The 17,008-nt window shown below is 38.5% G+C and overlaps 2 protein-coding genes across 5 annotated transcripts in view; one reads left to right on the top strand and one right to left on the bottom strand.

Annotated features, from left to right (window-relative positions):
* The window catches only part of clec16a (C-type lectin domain containing 16A), a 52,772-nt gene extending 39,724 nt beyond the window's left edge, over nucleotides 1-13,048 (bottom strand). For 2 of the 3 annotated variants that reach the window (XM_082531631.1, XM_082531632.1), the window contains exons 1-7: nucleotides 12,797-13,047; nucleotides 11,897-12,025; nucleotides 11,140-11,273; nucleotides 9,302-9,450; nucleotides 6,090-6,195; nucleotides 938-1,061; nucleotides 644-818 (exon numbers count right to left, since the gene is read on the bottom strand). In XM_082531631.1, coding sequence (XP_082387757.1) covers nucleotides 644-818; nucleotides 938-1,061; nucleotides 6,090-6,195; nucleotides 9,302-9,450; nucleotides 11,140-11,273; nucleotides 11,897-12,025; nucleotides 12,797-12,870 — 891 coding nt within the window. In that variant the 5' untranslated portion in view covers nucleotides 12,871-13,047. Of the gene's footprint in view, nucleotides 1-643; nucleotides 819-937; nucleotides 1,062-6,089; nucleotides 6,196-9,301; nucleotides 9,451-11,139; nucleotides 11,274-11,896; nucleotides 12,026-12,796 lie in introns of all 3 variants that reach the window. The other variant, XM_082531633.1, reaches the window with a different exon arrangement.
* A 120-nt stretch (nucleotides 13,049-13,168) lies between these two features.
* dexi (Dexi homolog (mouse)) lies at nucleotides 13,169-16,681 on the top strand. 2 transcript variants are annotated; one of them, XM_082531641.1, is made up of 2 exons: nucleotides 13,169-14,103; nucleotides 14,778-16,681. In XM_082531641.1, exon 1 carries the CDS (start codon nucleotides 13,748-13,750, stop codon nucleotides 14,015-14,017), a length of 270 nt encoding a protein of 89 aa, XP_082387767.1. In that variant the 5' UTR covers nucleotides 13,169-13,747; the 3' UTR covers nucleotides 14,018-14,103; nucleotides 14,778-16,681. The 2 variants fall into 2 exon arrangements, with proteins under 2 accessions (XP_082387767.1, XP_082387766.1); XM_082531640.1 differs by having other exon boundaries at nucleotides 13,169-14,181.
* Nucleotides 16,682-17,008: the final 327 nt, after the last annotated feature.

Raw genomic sequence — 17,008 nt, 5'->3', positions numbered from 1 at the left:
CCATATTTATTTCATTTTTGATTATTTACTTTAAATGTAAAAAAAGAAATAGTACTTTTCATACGGTGATTACATAACTATTCACTGAATTTATAGAAAATGCATTATAATGATATATAGTGTTATTGGGATAGAGGGAGAGAGTATTAAAAGGCTTACTGACCAATCGAAGCACTTTACACCACACATATGGGATACTTTCTATGTTCTATGTAATTTAAGATTTTACCAAATCATATGCAGGCACAGAAGACCATGCAAACTCCACATGGAAAGGCCCCTGAATGGTTTGAACTCAAAACCTAGTGGTAACCTCTATGTCACCCACACAGCACCACCTGCACAAACTGGCAAATACCTAACCTAACCGTAACTTCTAACTCATAGCTTTTCTGAGGTGATCAAGCAAAACCACTGGTTAGTCATTAATCAAGCTAAGAAAAAAAAACTACTACTGCAAACTGAACATTTTTCAACTTTTTAATTTTTCAACTTGATAATTAGCTTAGGAACAGAACCGTACTACACTGCATGTGTGAAATGAAAGGAGGAAACCACTTTAACACAACACACACTTCAACTTTGAACCTGTGAACATCAGTCTAACCAGATGTATTCAGAAATGCACTCCAGAGTAACGTACCGTCTCAGGACTGACCAAAGAGTAAACATAGAGTGGCAGAAAGAGACGGTTGAGGAGGTGGTCGGTTAAAACGTCATTAAGGAATTCACAGTTGATGATGAGGATATCGTTTAGGTAGTGGAGGTGGTCAAGGTGCTCTGCTACCAGGTCACTTAGCTTCCCCCTGTTTTTATGTCTAAGACAGACAGAAAATAAATAAATATATATAACATAGAATAATAAGCATGAGCCAGATCAAGGCTTCAAACAAGGACACTGCTGACATCTAGAGGCTACAGTGAGAAAAACACTTACTCTTCATCCGTCTGTACACACTTGTCCAGTTCGATGACGTGGCTGCCGATAAACCAGACCAAGTTACTGAAATATGGGACCGCGGTCTTATCTCGAATGTAGTGCAGCATGTGCTGGTTGTCCACTAGAGAGAGTAGAGGCATGGAGAGTTATTATCAAGGTCAGTTCCAAAAATACAAAGACTCATTCATGTGTACACAAAACATGTGATCCTCGAGGAATACCAGAATATAACCAGATAATTATACACATTTAAAAGCATACTAAAATTAAAAAAAGTAATTATTTAAAAAAAAATACCCAAAGGGTCAAAATAAGGACACAAATTGTCAATCCACTATCAATAAGGCCAGATGAATTTCCCTTTTATATGTTAATTAGTCAAGAATAAAATGCTTTGCCAATCAGTTTTTGCTCTGTTTAACCCAAGCTTGTGGCCTGAGCTTTCCAGATGCACCCTCTTGAGAGGTGGCCAGTTTAGGTAAGAGCAGTTTTCACACATTAGGTGTGTTTACATATGTTGGGATTACCACTGTATTGGTGGAATGAGTGTTCATCAAATGGGTGCACAGTCTGATTTCCTGCTTTAAGTTATGCTATTCAACTGAGGCCTGCAAATTTAAAGAAGGATAAAAAAAGCTTTGAAGGATGGGCCTGACCTCTTCGGCTTGCTCCTAACGTCTGCTTAGAGAAAGGCAGCTCCAGGATTATTAGCCACAATTAGAATTTGACCGATATTTTTAAGGCTAATATTGACACTGATATTTGCTGATATTTTATTTCTTCCAGGCAAACAAAACAGAAAAAGTTTCCTAAACATCTGTTATTAGTAAAGAATCATTTAAGTTGTTAACATTCTACTTGGATCATTTGTTCACGTGTTTTGTCAAGAGGCAGGTGCAGAGTGCCCTCTGGTGGCCAAACTATGCAACATCAATGCTGAAAGCATGCCTGAAAAGTATTTCTCCTCTGTCATTACTACTTAAACATTACATTTATTGGTCATTAAAAATGCTGATACTTCTGGATCATCAAATAACTTTTATTGATAAATCGGTCAGTCTTTAACCACTGCACTGCCTGCAGTCAGATTAGATTGAGGCTTAGCCATGTCTTGGGGAAGAATACTAGAAAATAAGAAACTATCTGTCCTATTGCTGTAATAATTTTTATTTCTATTATATTGCGAGCCTTTCAGTGTTAGAGCGCAGATTTTATTTGGGGCAAATATACACAGAACAAAGTGAATTTGTTCACAGTTAACTGGAAGGTGAAAATGTTTTTTTAAAACCTGACAATGCAATCAAAGTTCTGCAGGTCTGCTTATTTAGAGAAAAAAACTTGTTTAAAAAAAATCTGGTCAAGTCAATATGGTTTCTGGTGCTTATGGGTCTAACTGCAGAACTTTAACAAGCACAGTTACACTGAACTCCTCCAATAATAGACTTTTTTTTGTTTTTTGTTTTTGTTAATTTAATTTGAACTTTAACATACAAGGGTTTTTCAGGGGAAAACAGACAATCAAAAGAAACACAGAAGTAAATGTTCTTTAAGTGTTGACTTAGGTGAATGACAAAAGCAACATCCTGTAGTAAACACCACCAGTCGAATTATAGTAACACTTTTTCATGGAAAATCAAAATGCAAATAAAACCACATGGTTATTATACTTCCAATCCAGACAGGTCAAATTGAGACAAGTAATGCATGAGCAGCCAAATTAAATTCATGAATTACACAATGGATAGGGAGACACTGACTAAATAACCACAGTGATCAAAACTGTTGAGCCCATCACCAAAATAAAAACCAACATGTGGGGCTTAGCTGAAAATTAGGTCGTTGGAACAACAAACCCAAGAAACAAAATGAGACTGTTTTTTACTGCATGAATGAAGTGGATGATACAGAATGATTGAAAAGAATTATGCTAATACTCCATACATTTAGAACAAATACACCATTAGGAGCAAGCAGGGCAGGGTAACAATTCACATTAAAGCTCCCCCCAAAACCCCCAGACTAAGTTAACACTATAGAGCTGAGGTGTCTTGACATCATTCAACACATGAAGAAGAGTAACTGTAAAGAAACTGAACAGGATACCAAGCCCTGAGAAAAAGACTGAATGAATGGAACCAACTTACATGAAACTGGAGTTAGGCAGATGGGACGCGCAGAAAGAGGAGGAAGAGGGAGGGGAGAGACAAAAGAGGAAGAGTGGTTGTTGATAAAGGAGAGGGGGGGGGGGAAACAGACACAGGTTCAATGTGAGTAAAGGGGCGGCTGTGGAGGGGTGGAGGCTGGGAACGACCTCACAAACATTTATTAAAAAATAGCAAGGGCACACCTGGAAAAGGAGTTGCATATGTAATGTACATATTTAAAACTTGTTTTGGGATTTTACGGAGGATTATGTGAACAGCAGACACTGAAACAAGCAGCCCCCACCCCCAAAAAGAACAGTTACATTACTTGAAAAATCAGCGCAATAAGAAAACTTGATTCTACGCAATGACTAAATGCTTTGGGTTCTGAATTAAATCCTTTTTCAGGTGGCCATCTGTTGCAAGGCATGTCCTAAGGAATCATTAAGGAGCATCAATACGAAGTAACCTTCACTGCAATATTTTTAGTGTTGTGATACTCTAAAAATCCAACTAATTACAACTATTAAATCAGCAAAGGGTTTTCCACAATTAAATTATTATTATGCACAAGTGTAGTAGGCAGTCTAAAATTCAGATGTTGTGGGTGGTCCCATGACAATCTCACAGACTTGAAGTCAGAGTTGCTACATTAAAATGATGCTTTTAAAGATTCCTTATTAAAGCATAGCCCGTGGTCAGTTTAGCAATGACACATCCCCTTTAATACTACATTGATTTATAAATGACTTTTGTTCTTATATTGTTCAAAAAAGTTGTACCTTTGGGAGTTAGAATCAGGATGTTATGGACGGCGGAAGAAAGCCATGTTGTACAGACCAAAGTGTTACATGCGGGACGAGACGGACAGATACGGACACAAAGCAACAGCTTGTGAGACTTTAAAGCCTTTACACTGAGCAGCTGTTTCATTTAAGGTGACAATAAGCATGACATGTACAGAGAAGCCAAAACCATACAAGGCAATACCAGCTTCCCCTGCAATGAAATGCAGACAGCTTGGACGCACAAGGATCGCACATTGACGGCAGGAAGGAGAAACACTGCTGCTGAAAAAGCTGCTGAAAAGGTGTCGATGTTCAGACTGCTACTGCTTTCTGTAGTCTTTCTGAAAGACCTGCAGCCCCCCGCATGACAGAGCTACAGGTGAAGGGATTTCAACACCTAACTGTGCATGGTGCTGGACTGTGTGAAGAGTCTCTTTACAGTATGGTGATTGTAACGTTTATTCTACCACGACTTATTGTGAACTTTAACCCTGTGTGTTGAAACCTCAGGTAATTTTATTAGAACCAAAAAAACAAAAACAAAAAAACTACAACAAGTCTGCTATTTTGTCTAATTTAAATTTTTACATCAAAATGTTTCTTGTTTACTTTTAATGAAATCTTAAGTGTAAAAGCATTCAATTAGCTTTCCAGGGACTATAAAGAATAACACGAGAATCTTAAAAACGTTAAGAATAAATAGTTTTAGTTTGCAAGTGTGGATAAAAAGTTCTAATATTCATATTATCATATCCAGTTAGAATTCTATAAAAAGTAAATGCATGTCATGGTTATAAATAACAACATCGCTTGGACAAAATCTCGTAATGAATAATTCTCCTAAAAAGGCTAATGCGTATAACCAGGAAGATATCCAGCAAAACGTAAATAAAAACAGAATGCAGTGATTTGCAAATCTTATAAATCCAATCTTATTTTATTCACAGTAGAAGACAGATTCAACCCGAACACTAAAACCGAAAAGTTTAACTCTCATGAAAAGCACTGAATAATGTTTAATTTGATGGCAGGAACTGATATCAAAAACGTTTGAAGAGGGGGGAGGTAAGAAGCTGGTAGAGTAATTGGTGCTACAAAGAAACAGTTGGAAGAACATTTTGCAACTAATTAGGTTAATCAGCAACAGTTTAGAATTAAAAATGTGCAGATGCAATAATGTGCACAAGAAAAAAGCAAAACAAAATAAAAAAAACCCTTGTTAATAAATTTTTGAACAATTTCAATGTTCCTCAATGGAACATTAGTCTTTAAATATTTCACCATCTACAGCAGTGGTCCTCAACCCCCAGGCCTCGGACCGGTACCGGTCCGTGAGTCGTTTGGTACCGGGCCGCGAGAGTTGAGGCTTAGGTGAGAAATTTATGGTTTTCAGGGTTTTTATCGGTTTTCAGCGTTGTTTTGTTATCGTTTTTATCGTTAACTCGGTTTTCCTGGGTCTTTTCACGTGTGTTATGAATAAATCTTATTTTTTTCAGTACCGGTACTAGTTTTATTTTGTTGTATTTATCCGCGACACCTTAAAGACCGGTCTGTGAAAATATTGTCGGGCATAAACCGGTCCGTGGCGCAAAAAAGGTTGGGGACCGCTGATCTACAGCACTTAATATCAGAAGATTCAGAAAATCTGGAGAAATCTTTGTGTGTGAGCGCCAAGGCCAAAACTCTGAATTCGATGCCCGTGATCTCCGGGCTCTCAGTCGGTGCTCTATTAAAAACAGGCATAATTCTGGCCTCAGGAATGCTTCCAAAAGTCACTGTGTGTGAGCACAGTTCACAGTGCCATCCAAAAACGTGGGTTAAAGTTCTATCACGCAAAGAAGAATCCAAATTTGAACAGATATGATACAGATGCCCCACATTTTGAAACATGTTGCTGCCATTAGCGTTAGAATATAATTATTGGTTTATGAGATCTGCAAATCAATGCTTTCAGTGTTACCAAAATTTTAGTCATTGTCCCCAATTATTTGCAACTGGGGTTGCATGTTGACCCTAAATAAGCAACAAAACATTAAAAGAAAGAAAATTTGCCAGACTGCTTTTTAGTGTGTATTTGTTACAGTGTTACCTGTCAGTCATGCTCATGCACCAGAAGCAGCAGCAAGAAGAGGGAAGAACAGAGAAAGGCGGTCCCAGCATCCCGTGAGAGTGTGTGGATGTAAGCAGCGTGTGCACGTGCGTATTCACGGCACTCACCTTTGTAGACGTTGAGTGTGATGGTTCGGACTGCGATGCGGACCATGCTTTCAGGGTGGTTGAAAAACTTAATGGCCTCGGTGTACAGGGCAAAGTCATTAGTGTGCTGTGTGTGGGAGACAGAGAGTGGGCGCTGGTGAGCAAGACAAGGCACTGCACCATTTTGTTCAGGATGCAAATGACCACAGAGAGAGATAGAAGGCTGCTAAAGGAGACAAGAGTGCTGAATTTTGAAGGTTAAAACTTAACAGGAGCAGTAATCTTATAACATTACTGTTGTTTTAATGAGAAAATACTTAAAAAAAATACAAAACACTGTTTTGTGAGATTCAGAGGGGTCCACTACAAAGCTAGATTAGTAAGTTAGTGAGCTATGTTGATTCTAAAATCAAGAGCTTTCTGTATCATGCAAGTGGCTCTCTTTCCCACTGGCTAAATCACTGTAGAGTTTCGTTTTAAACTGGCTGGAAGAACCACTCTTTTTTATAGATTGTCTGCTGCAGTTTCATATATGCAAACTGTTAAGCTGAAAATCACTAAAACCAATTTGCATAAATTTGGTGGTTCGGAAAATATTTTTTAAATCTTAGTATCCTTGATTCTAATCTGCTGCTTAGTAACAGCTGGAATTGGAGCTACTAGAACACAGTACACACATTCAAATTCTAATGGATTTGACTTTTACGCGCTGACAATCTAAAGCGATTTCTATGTCTCCTTTATTAAGCAGTCTGACAGTAACGTTTAAACTGGATACTATTATAGCTTAGAGTTTCAAAGCTCTAATGTGCAGCTGTCAACTTACAAATAAACAGCACAGCAGAGAGTGCACTCAGTGATACAATTAAAATTAAACTGTTATTTTATTGCTATGTGTGCTCTTCAGATTAATGATTTTCTTCAGCATTAATTTCTTGGCCTTTTGCAACACCGTTGAAAGGTTTTTATTTTTCTTTACTTTGACGATGTCTGATTGGAAGAGGTGGCACTCGCGTGTGAAGAAAGGGTCACATGACCTGTGGAATGCTCCTTTTTATATGAGCGTGCACAGAGCCTTGACTAGAGAACCCAACTTAACAGAGACCTTATAACCACCGTTGTGATACCAATCAAGCCAGCTAAGCTAAAGAAAGCCCAGCTGTGTCAAACGTCCCTCGTAGCATATCCCCCTGGACCACCTCACGTACTGCTAGACTCATAATAACTCATAATAATCTTGTGCAGTGTTGTTTGTTTTGCCATTAACTTTTCAAGTTTTCATCTTTTAACTATAAAATTCTAGTATTGGCATACCAGTTCCAACAAGAAATTTGAACAAACCAATGTACTTAATTCTGAGCATAATGAGCTTAACAGCAGGGACTTCTTCTTCTAACCATAATAAGATTTTAGAAGCTCAACACGTCTCAACATACCAGCACGCTCCATTTAGCAATTCTGCACAACAACCTGATAACTCTGGATACTACTGTTATCTCTCTCTGTGCCAGTGCCCGATTGTCCACCCGACCATTCCTCAGTTGCTGTGACCTCCAGGCAGTCATAGCTGCGAGTCAAGCATTTAAACAGTCACCCAGAATCACAGCAAATGAGGAGTTCTGAGCCTGACACCAAACCCAAACCGACTTTTTGCAATAGTTTTAAAAATGTGACTTGTGTAGTTCTGAGAAGGAGGAAAGCTGAGCAGTTATCAAACGGCACCATCTGCAGGAGAATAAACTATAGCTAAGACTCCAAAATATGAATAATAATGATAATCAAACTAATAGATTAATTTAAAATATTTATATAACATATAATAATATAAACTGCTTAAAAAAGGTTTTAATTATTTTTAGAATAAAAAAATATATTTGACTTTAGACCAACAATGTGTCAAGTTGGTTATTAACACTAGATATTTGTTAACACACAAATTAAAACAAAAATGTAATAGTTAACTTAAAAAGACATAAATGTTCTCAGATCTACACAACAGGTCTGGTTTTGGCTTCAGGGGTAACGCTACCATCAACAGTACACCAATAACTTTCCCCAGCACAAAGAGGCCAAGGGAAAGACTATAGATATCACTGAAACATCAGAGGTTAGCAACATCACAAATGAATAGTGTGGTCAGAGTTCTTGGCAACAATCTAAAACCTCATTTGCAAACAAATGACACACAAACACACAATATGTATCATATAGAAAAATAGATTTAGAAACAAGCCCAAGAAATAATGTGTCCGTGCCACGTTCTAAAAATTCAGTTATTTGCTGTGTGCAGTATCTCTTAAATCAATGCTTCTACACAGGAAGCCAGTATTTTGACAGAGAAAATGTGCTGCTGATTTGCAGAAGCTCTGTTTCTATGTTCTGCTGCTAATCTGCCTGTTGGGATAAGCACACTGATAAGCTTTACTGGCAGAAAATGCATGTGACAAATACGGTTCCAGACTGAAACTTACTTTAAGTGTTTTTATTTGTTTAATTGAAGGCATTTCATTTCTAAGGATTGTGAATTTATAACAAAATCAACACAGCCACAAGTTCAAGTGTTGTGCAGTAATTGTGATTATATACACACACACAAAATAACCACTCAGATGCCTTATTTTTTCCTGTGCAGTCTACAGCTTCCTCATTAAACCACAAAAACAACACTGCACATGTGGAAACAGCCTGCTCGGCCTGCTGGTGCAGCTGCATGCTACTCTCTGCCCCTCACTGAACAGAGTTCACACAATGAAAAGTATGCCTACAGCAGGGCAACAGGAAGTCAGTACTACAATTCCTTTTGAGTTGATTTGTCAGTGGGTTGCTAAGAGAGTTTGAAAAGTGGCAAAATGTAATGACAAAGTTAACAATAAGGAGGTGAACTGAAGTTTGCACAACTGTCCCCCAAGCACTATTTGTATATAATTGCATATTAAAATAAGTGCATGTGTGTAGTAAATTAGATAAAGTATTATATGTATTCCTTAAAATTACTTACTGAGGGGTAAAAAAAATTCCAGTTTTATCATTTGCAGTTTCAGACAGTTGGCTGATATTACAAATTTGCTTCATTGCACACTGCTTCCATCCTTAGTGTCTTATGTTTCACCACTTCCTTCCCTCCCTCGTATCTCTCACAAAGATATGCAGACACTGAGCAGAAGGTTCTTCATGTTTTGTTAGCCTGTCTTTTTCCTCTCTCACACCATCCCTTCTCCCCCCCGTAGCCTTACCTCATTATAGAAGAAGTGCACGGTGTGGTTGTTAAGTTTGAGTGACAGGGTCTTAAGGAAGGAGATATAATAAGCCATGATCTCCTCATCCGAGAAGTCAAACTTGTGGACAATAATGGAGTTGACGTGGTTGTTTGATAAGAGATAATCTGTAATGAGAAAGGAGGCGACACGTTTAGGGTACAGAGAAGAGATGGCTTTTATTAAGCCTCCAGATTGTCATGCAATTTATCTAATAGCTCAGCATTTACAGAAAATGACACAGTGTTAAAAGCTGAAGGTGGACTGATTCATTTCACTACCTTAGGTTTTCTTTCACTGTTATTGGAGCAAAGGTGAGGTAAAGCTCTTGTGGTGACTGCAACACCTTGCTGAAATACCAACTTTAGTTTATGTTTATAACAACCCATTGTGAAATGGACAGTATATAATCTACTAAGATTTTGGTTCCCCAGTAACAGATTTAAAACTGTCCGTGAAGTTGGATTTAAGAAATAAGTGCTGAAAGTTAAAGTTTTTAGAACTTGTTTAGTGCCATCTTGTGCCAGTTACAGACTTACATTAGCTTATGTTACCTAACCACCGTTAGAACCGATAACTCAGTGGAATATAAGGAGACTAAAACTTAAAAATCAGTCTAAGGGGATCACTGTTGTACTGCCCCTCACTGCCATGTATTAGCTGTAATATTCGGGTTTGCAAAGCACTTGAAACCAGCGTGAAGGACAGTCTGTTTCAATCACCAGCTCGACAAGCTCTTATACAGAATGCACTGAGCCGCGTGATCAACTCGCAAATCAGATGTTCGCCAAGTGCAATCAGCACTATTTTATGAAATAAAATAATATAGTTTTTTTTTGTCCATTGCATACATCAACCTATTTTTCCTGCGTTAGTAAGAAACTTTGTTATGTTTGACCATGTGGTAACCTGTTATGTTGTAAACTGTTTAGGTGTGCTTGGGAAAAGAGAGACTATTTTATTGTATAAAACAGGCCTCATTGACTTGGGTTTTTGACTCCAGCTTGCTGGTCCAGTAAACCACCTGTCACCTGAGAAAAACAGATTCTCCTTCACACATAGCTCATTTACAAAGTGCTTTATAAACCTGAATATTGCAGCTAACAGGTGGATTATCCCATTTCAGTGCAGTTAGCCAAACAATGAAGAACCACTTACTGCTTAACAGACAGAGAGTTAAAGTACAAAGTAGAGACTTGGTTTGTTAACAACTGAACATAAACTGTAGTACTAGAAAACATAAGGTAAAAAAAATGGAAACACGATTAAAGTTTATACGGTTGAAAAGAGAATAAAGGGTTCAAGAAGCTAGCTGTGATTATGTTAATTTCAAGTATTTAATTAATGGTATAAAAATCTGTTAAATTGTTAGCAGAAAACAACGGATAAACAACTAAGTGAAAAACAACAGCTTGCTAAAAATGTGAATACAAAGTTGTATATTATTAGAAATGGTTAGCGGTTTAATTATTAACTGTACACATTTAAAGTACATATAGTTACATTAATGTATGGATAAACTGTGGATTTGTTAGCTAACAACACAAACTAAATAGCTAGAAACATAGTCACATGAAAGAAAGTTTTCACAGACTTTATACCGTCAGTGCTTTTTACTGCTTTTACAGTTTTTACAAGGTAAGCAGTAGGCAGTTGCAAAAAACAGGAAAAGAGTAAAAGACAAAAGTGGAAATGACCCCCTTAGACTTCTTTATTTTTCCCTGAGTTAACAGTTCTATTAATAGTTACCTAACATAAACTAATGTCAGTCTATTAGCAGCATTAGTCAGAGAGTGAAATGATGTAATACTACTTACATAGGGAAGTCTCATGGCTAATGTTTTCAAAAAGTATATTGAGGGTCTGGAGGAGCTGGACACACACGTAACGTCCAGACTTCTGACGGAGGATGTTCAAGAAGAAGGCAAACATGTTCTTCTCCAGGAAGAAACTGGTCACAGACATAAGACACAAGCAGGTAAAAAAATTTTTTTAATTCAAGTTGACTGAATAACATACAACCATCATAAAATGGACAATGTCTTTAAAAAAAAAAAGAGAGAGAGACATTACCCTGCTTACTAATATTATGGTTAGGTGTTTATTTATCATTTTCATACAGTATTCTTAATTTACAGCACTGTGCACTTGAACAACCTCTGAGTGTTGGCTAAAGACTTTTGCACAGTACTGTAATTCTTATTCTTATCGCAGTTGTTCTACTCACTACACCCAAATGCATCTCAGCTGACTCTCACTTTACTTTCCAGAATATTTCAACACTGTTAGACCATCATAATTTATGTGCAGCGATATACTGACTTTCTGCACTTACAGACCGCAAACTTCACCTTTAAAAAAAATGATCTCAGACTAATTCTTTGTTTAATATTAGGTTCTCATTTTAGAGAAGTAAACACCTCAGTACTTTGCATCATAGAAACTGGATAATGTTTAAAATCATCACTTTGATAGCAGAGTAAGATGTCACTTTAACTCCCACATTAGAGTACCACCTTCATATCTGTATTTAAAAGTGATGAATCGCACACTAAGACTTGAACTGGGACTTACTCAAACACAGAGCTGTCATTCTGGTCCCCCCAGATGAGGATCTCTGTGATCGAGCGGATGGTCTCCACCAGAAGGTTCCTGTTGTGATCTGTTACTGTTGTGTTTTTTGTCAAGACGTGGTACATATACCTGATAGAGAGAGTTACAGAAATAAGGTGAAAATGTGAAAGAGGAGGTGACAAAAGCCATTTGTTTAAATTTGACTGAAGTCATTAACATTCACATATCTGTATCTAAACCTAGCAGGACAAAGATTGCACTGATCGCGTGACATTGCAGAAAGCTGCTAGATAAACCTAATAACGTTTCAAAGGAATATTGATAGATGCAGTAGCGCTGTTACTGGGCTGGTGCAGTGTAATAACCACTAACCTAGAAACTTGTGCACACAAGAGGTTTCCCTCATTTAGCCTCACTAGAGCCCTGGCTCGGGATTTTATGTCCTGATTCAGGTTGATCGAAATCACCCCTCAATGTCATGCACCTGTTGGGGTTAAACGAATGCATGTTTTCGTACTCTGGTAAAAGCCAGTGTTTTCCAGCATGAGCTCTTTTAATTCAGCCTCCATGCAAGCTTTACAAAATTGGTAAATACAGTTCTTCGTGTATTAATGATATTCAGATTAAAATTTAATTTAAACACTTAATTTATCGTCTTAATTTATAGTGTCAATTCGGTTTTTGTCTGCTAGGACTACATCAGATTTTACTTACCTCGCAAAACATAATAAAAAAAATCCAGTAATCCTTGCTTTATTACAATTTGATTGAATAAATGCATTTACACACATTCACTACTGCTAAATATTTGGCTAAATATAACGCTGGTAAAAAACGACTGTCGTTTTCAACCAGCGACCACTTAGGCTAACATTAGCTTATTTCATGCTAACTACTCACTTCAAATGGTCCAGGGAGTGGATATTTTTCGCTTTCCCCTGTCCTCCAACCCAGCTCCGTGACCGGCCAAACATGGTTGCGGTTTTAATGGGACTGCAATTTTGCCGGGCGCCTTGTTTTGCTAGTGTTAGTGTTCGTATCTATCCATTACACCCACTTTCCCGTTCGGCTAGCTGCTTAGCAAACAGGGGGTGATAGGCGGTGATGGTAGCCACTGCGGGGTCATTACGTAATAGCGTGGGCAAAGGGAGTTGTAGTTCTTTTCCCTACGAGAGGGTTTACAGTAGAACTGAGAAAAAACTACAACCAATGACTTCCCATGCTATCAATGATGGTTAAAGCACGCGACCATAACTGTTTTGGTGATTGACAGCTCTAAGGCCAATCAAATGCCGACGCTTTGGTTGGTTGCTGGTTGGGACTGTTTTGATGCGGTTGGCAGAAATGTTAAGACGGGACATTATAAACTATAAATAATTCGACGTGTGTTTTGTGAATAGTTCGTCTCTTTCTGTCCGGGTGTGTAAACAACAAGTCCGCAGTAGTTTTCTTGCATTTTTTAGACCGACTCCTATGCTACTTTTTTATTTTTTATTTTTTAGCTCTAGCCACCAGCTGGCATGGCGTGAATTCAACAAACTCACGGAGTCAATGCCAAGAATGCGTCGAGCTAACTGGCTGTGATATTTGAATGTGTTCCTCTGGTTATAATTAGCTATGGACTTTATGTTGTTTAGCCCGCATGATTTCCTGTCGTTTTCTTCTGGACCGTACAGATAAGCTACTACATTGAGGGCTTCCTCTGAATCGTCGTTGCAGGCCAGGACGGGCCGAAATGGATGCCCCAATCCCAGCTACCCACACAGACTTCTAACGCTGACAGCAACAACTTCAGGCCACACACACACACACATACACAAGAACCCCTATCCGTGGCTTTCTTTATTTTCTATGACACACCAAATTTATGCCCAGCTAGATTCGGTGGAATCGCTCCTGGACGATCTCCCATATATGTTTTATTTGGGCCTGTTCTTTGTCAACGTCCTGATCCTCTATTATGCCTTCCTGATGGAGTACATCGTCCTGAATGTGGGGATAGTATTCCTGCCTGAGGATATGGACCAGGCACTGGTGGACCTCGGGGTGCTGTCCGACCCGGCCTCTGTTCCCTATGACACGGACACGGAGCTGGATGTGTTTGAGGGATATCTGGAGTGACAAGGCGGTCCTGGAAGGAAAAAACGGAATAATCAGATTTTGATAATGATGTTGCTGGGATCAAGAGGTCAGGCTGGTGCTCCCAGGTCAGCAGTTTGTTGGGAAAATGCCTCAAAGTGGATGCTTCTTAAGCTTTTTGTTCAGAGAGGCACATCAGGCAAAAAGTAAGCAAATGGCACAAGTGCAGTCAAACGTTTAAGTATTTAGACAGTCATAGTTTTGCAATTTTGATTCCATACACCAGGACACTGTGATTGAAGTACAGACTGTCAGTTTTTCTTTTGCATTAACTTTTTAGGAATTACAGCCTCTTCTTATACATAGTCACCCATTTACATAGGCTGAAAAGTAGTTCTTCAAGTGTTCATTTGGTGATGATTTCCATGGGTTCAAGACTTCTAGACAAAAGATATTTATCCAAGCAGTTCTTTCATTTAAAATTTAAAATCCAGTTACTATCGAAGCTCTGAACACGGAGGACTGCATAAAAACAGCTGTAGTTTCTAAACTGTTAAATACTTTTGTGCAATCCCTGACTTAAAGCTGAAAGTCTGCACATGATTGTTTGATTGTTAAAATCCACTGTGGTGGTGTACAGAGGCAAAGATTGTGTAGTTCTCCAAACACCAGATTGTAATAGTCAATAAGTAAGCACCATATGTTCAGCACACTTTAATAGCCAGTATATCTGTTATAAAGTCAAATTTAAAAATCAAGCTCTACCTTTTTATGATGGTAAATGTTTTTTTTGTGTCCACAGGTAGGTTGAGGATTCATCTCTTGCAGACTTATGATCCGTGACTGTTTGATGGAAAGAGCACTTTGGGAAGGCGTGTTCCCAGCAGAATATCAAGCAACCACAAGAGGTTAGCGCTGGCCTCTGCTACCCTCGCTTTGGATACAACGAAAATGGAAGCACAGCATGGTGCAGGAGAACGGAGAGAGACAGCTGTTCCCTTTGGAAGAAAAATTAATGTTGCCAGGGATGTGGATCTATCCAGGAACTGGAAGTTCACTCTAAAAGCAAAATGTGTTTGAAACTTGCCGCATCAGCCACGGTGTGATGTCCTACAATGTGACATATGGCAGTAGAACTGGTGAAGTGCAGGAAAACAATGTCCAATAAGCATGATGAATACTTAATCACTCACAGAACAACTTAAGTCACCGTTTTATCCTCTAATACAGAATCCAATTCTCTCTTAAGAACATCCTCGCGGAGATTTGGGTCCACTAACATCACCCTTACTCTCAGAAGCACAGCTAAGGATTATGGAAGCACTGGTGAAGCATAACACTGTCTCTGAACTGAGGCGGGGAAGATGTAGGACATAAAAGTGCCGTAAACTTTTTAATATTGTCACTACGCCATTCACCACAAGTCAGAGTATTAAAGTGTCGAGAAAGAGGTATTTCTTTAGTGCTGTACCCCTTTGTTTGTCAGTAATTAGGCGGAGTGGTGACCACTGTGATCACAGCTGGCCAAACCTGTCAAATGTCTGAAAAGGAGCCTCTAAAGAAAGGCTTCATTCTTTTTTTTTAAAAAAAAAAACAACAACAACAATTTACTGAGAGACGAGATGCATTATGCTGACCGTCTTCAGAGGATTTTGAGCCAGCTGTTTAATTCCTTGTGTTCTCCTGCTTGTGCTGTCACAAATTTAGAGCTGCTTTTTATGAAGTGTATATTCTCAACAGCAATAATAAACTGGATTCAAGCAATGGATCAGTTACATAGTTATACAAATGAAATGGTTCACAGGTAACCATTTCATCCATGAGCTTGGCCAATTGTGGATGGGGAGAAAGTAAATATAAATTGTCTATATTTTGCTAGGCAGCTTTTCACCGAGATTGCTGGTGCTGGTATTTTCCCTCGTCAGCACTCAATATAGGGAGATAATAATCCACAGCCACACTGTGTAATTAACTAATAGGGAAAAAGGGAATAAAAAGTCTTGCTGTGATTCAAGAACATGGATGAAAACAAAGTAATTTAAGAATGTTTTTCAGAGAGTTGGCACCAGAGTTTAACAAAAAGCCGATCATTGATACCTGATACCAAATCGTTTTTTATGTGGGTTAAGGCCTTGGTGATATTTTGGTAGTTGTTTTTGTCAAGATGTCCATAGCTAAGTTTTTTTGGAGGGAAAACATGTGTTTGGAAACATTATTTAGACCACAGGGCACTAAAACTCAGGATACTAATAAAATATATAGTATGAATACTGTGTGTATTCCATACGTTTATGTGGAATTTAATCAAACAAGAACAGAATCAATACGAGGTAAGGCTGTGAATAGGAGATAATATTTAAGGAAGTGTGTAATCTCGCTGTCTCATACTGTAAACAATGTTAGCAGGCGGCTTTCTTTTCATTGACCAATGTCAGTACAACAGTGCTTCTTAGTTTTGGTATGAAAACAGTAGCATCTGAAGCTGTAACAGATTTCCTAATTTTGTACAAAAGTCAGTGGCCATGCTGTTTCCCAGGCATGCTACCCTGTTCAGGGCCACCATCATCATCATCATCTCGCGGGAAACATACAACCTGTGCTTGTGTCGTCCCACCGCATCGGCTTCTTTGCAGACATGCACATGCTCAAATGAACTGTAGAGTTTTATTTTCCATTGTGTATTTAATAAACTTTGAGCGAATGCCAGCTTGTAGCCTCTTTCTTTAAACCATCAGCTTGTGTATTTCTGCAGGTGTGAGGGTTTTATTAATAATCATGTGCATCAGCGTGATGTCATATTGCTTTTTAACCACAAGAGGGAGTGAGTGCAACAGAGAACAGCAGCAGTGGCTTCAAATTGTGGGAATTCTTTGAAGTCTCCACAATTCGATGATGGAAATCCCCAACAATGCTAAGATTTGTTAGAATTTGCAAAGCGTGGTGGCAGTACGCTCTGCGTGATAACTGCCAGATGACAGCCTGTTATTTGATTCGACTCCGAGAAGCGGTACTGCCAGGAACTGTAGATGGACA

Source organism: Aulonocara stuartgranti, assembly GCF_965226115.1.
Source record: "Aulonocara stuartgranti genome assembly, chromosome: 4".
Taxonomy (NCBI): domain Eukaryota; kingdom Metazoa; phylum Chordata; class Actinopteri; order Cichliformes; family Cichlidae; genus Aulonocara; species Aulonocara stuartgranti.
The sequence above is the reverse complement of the archived record's forward strand: the minus strand, read 5'-3'. Positions and strand labels throughout refer to the sequence as shown.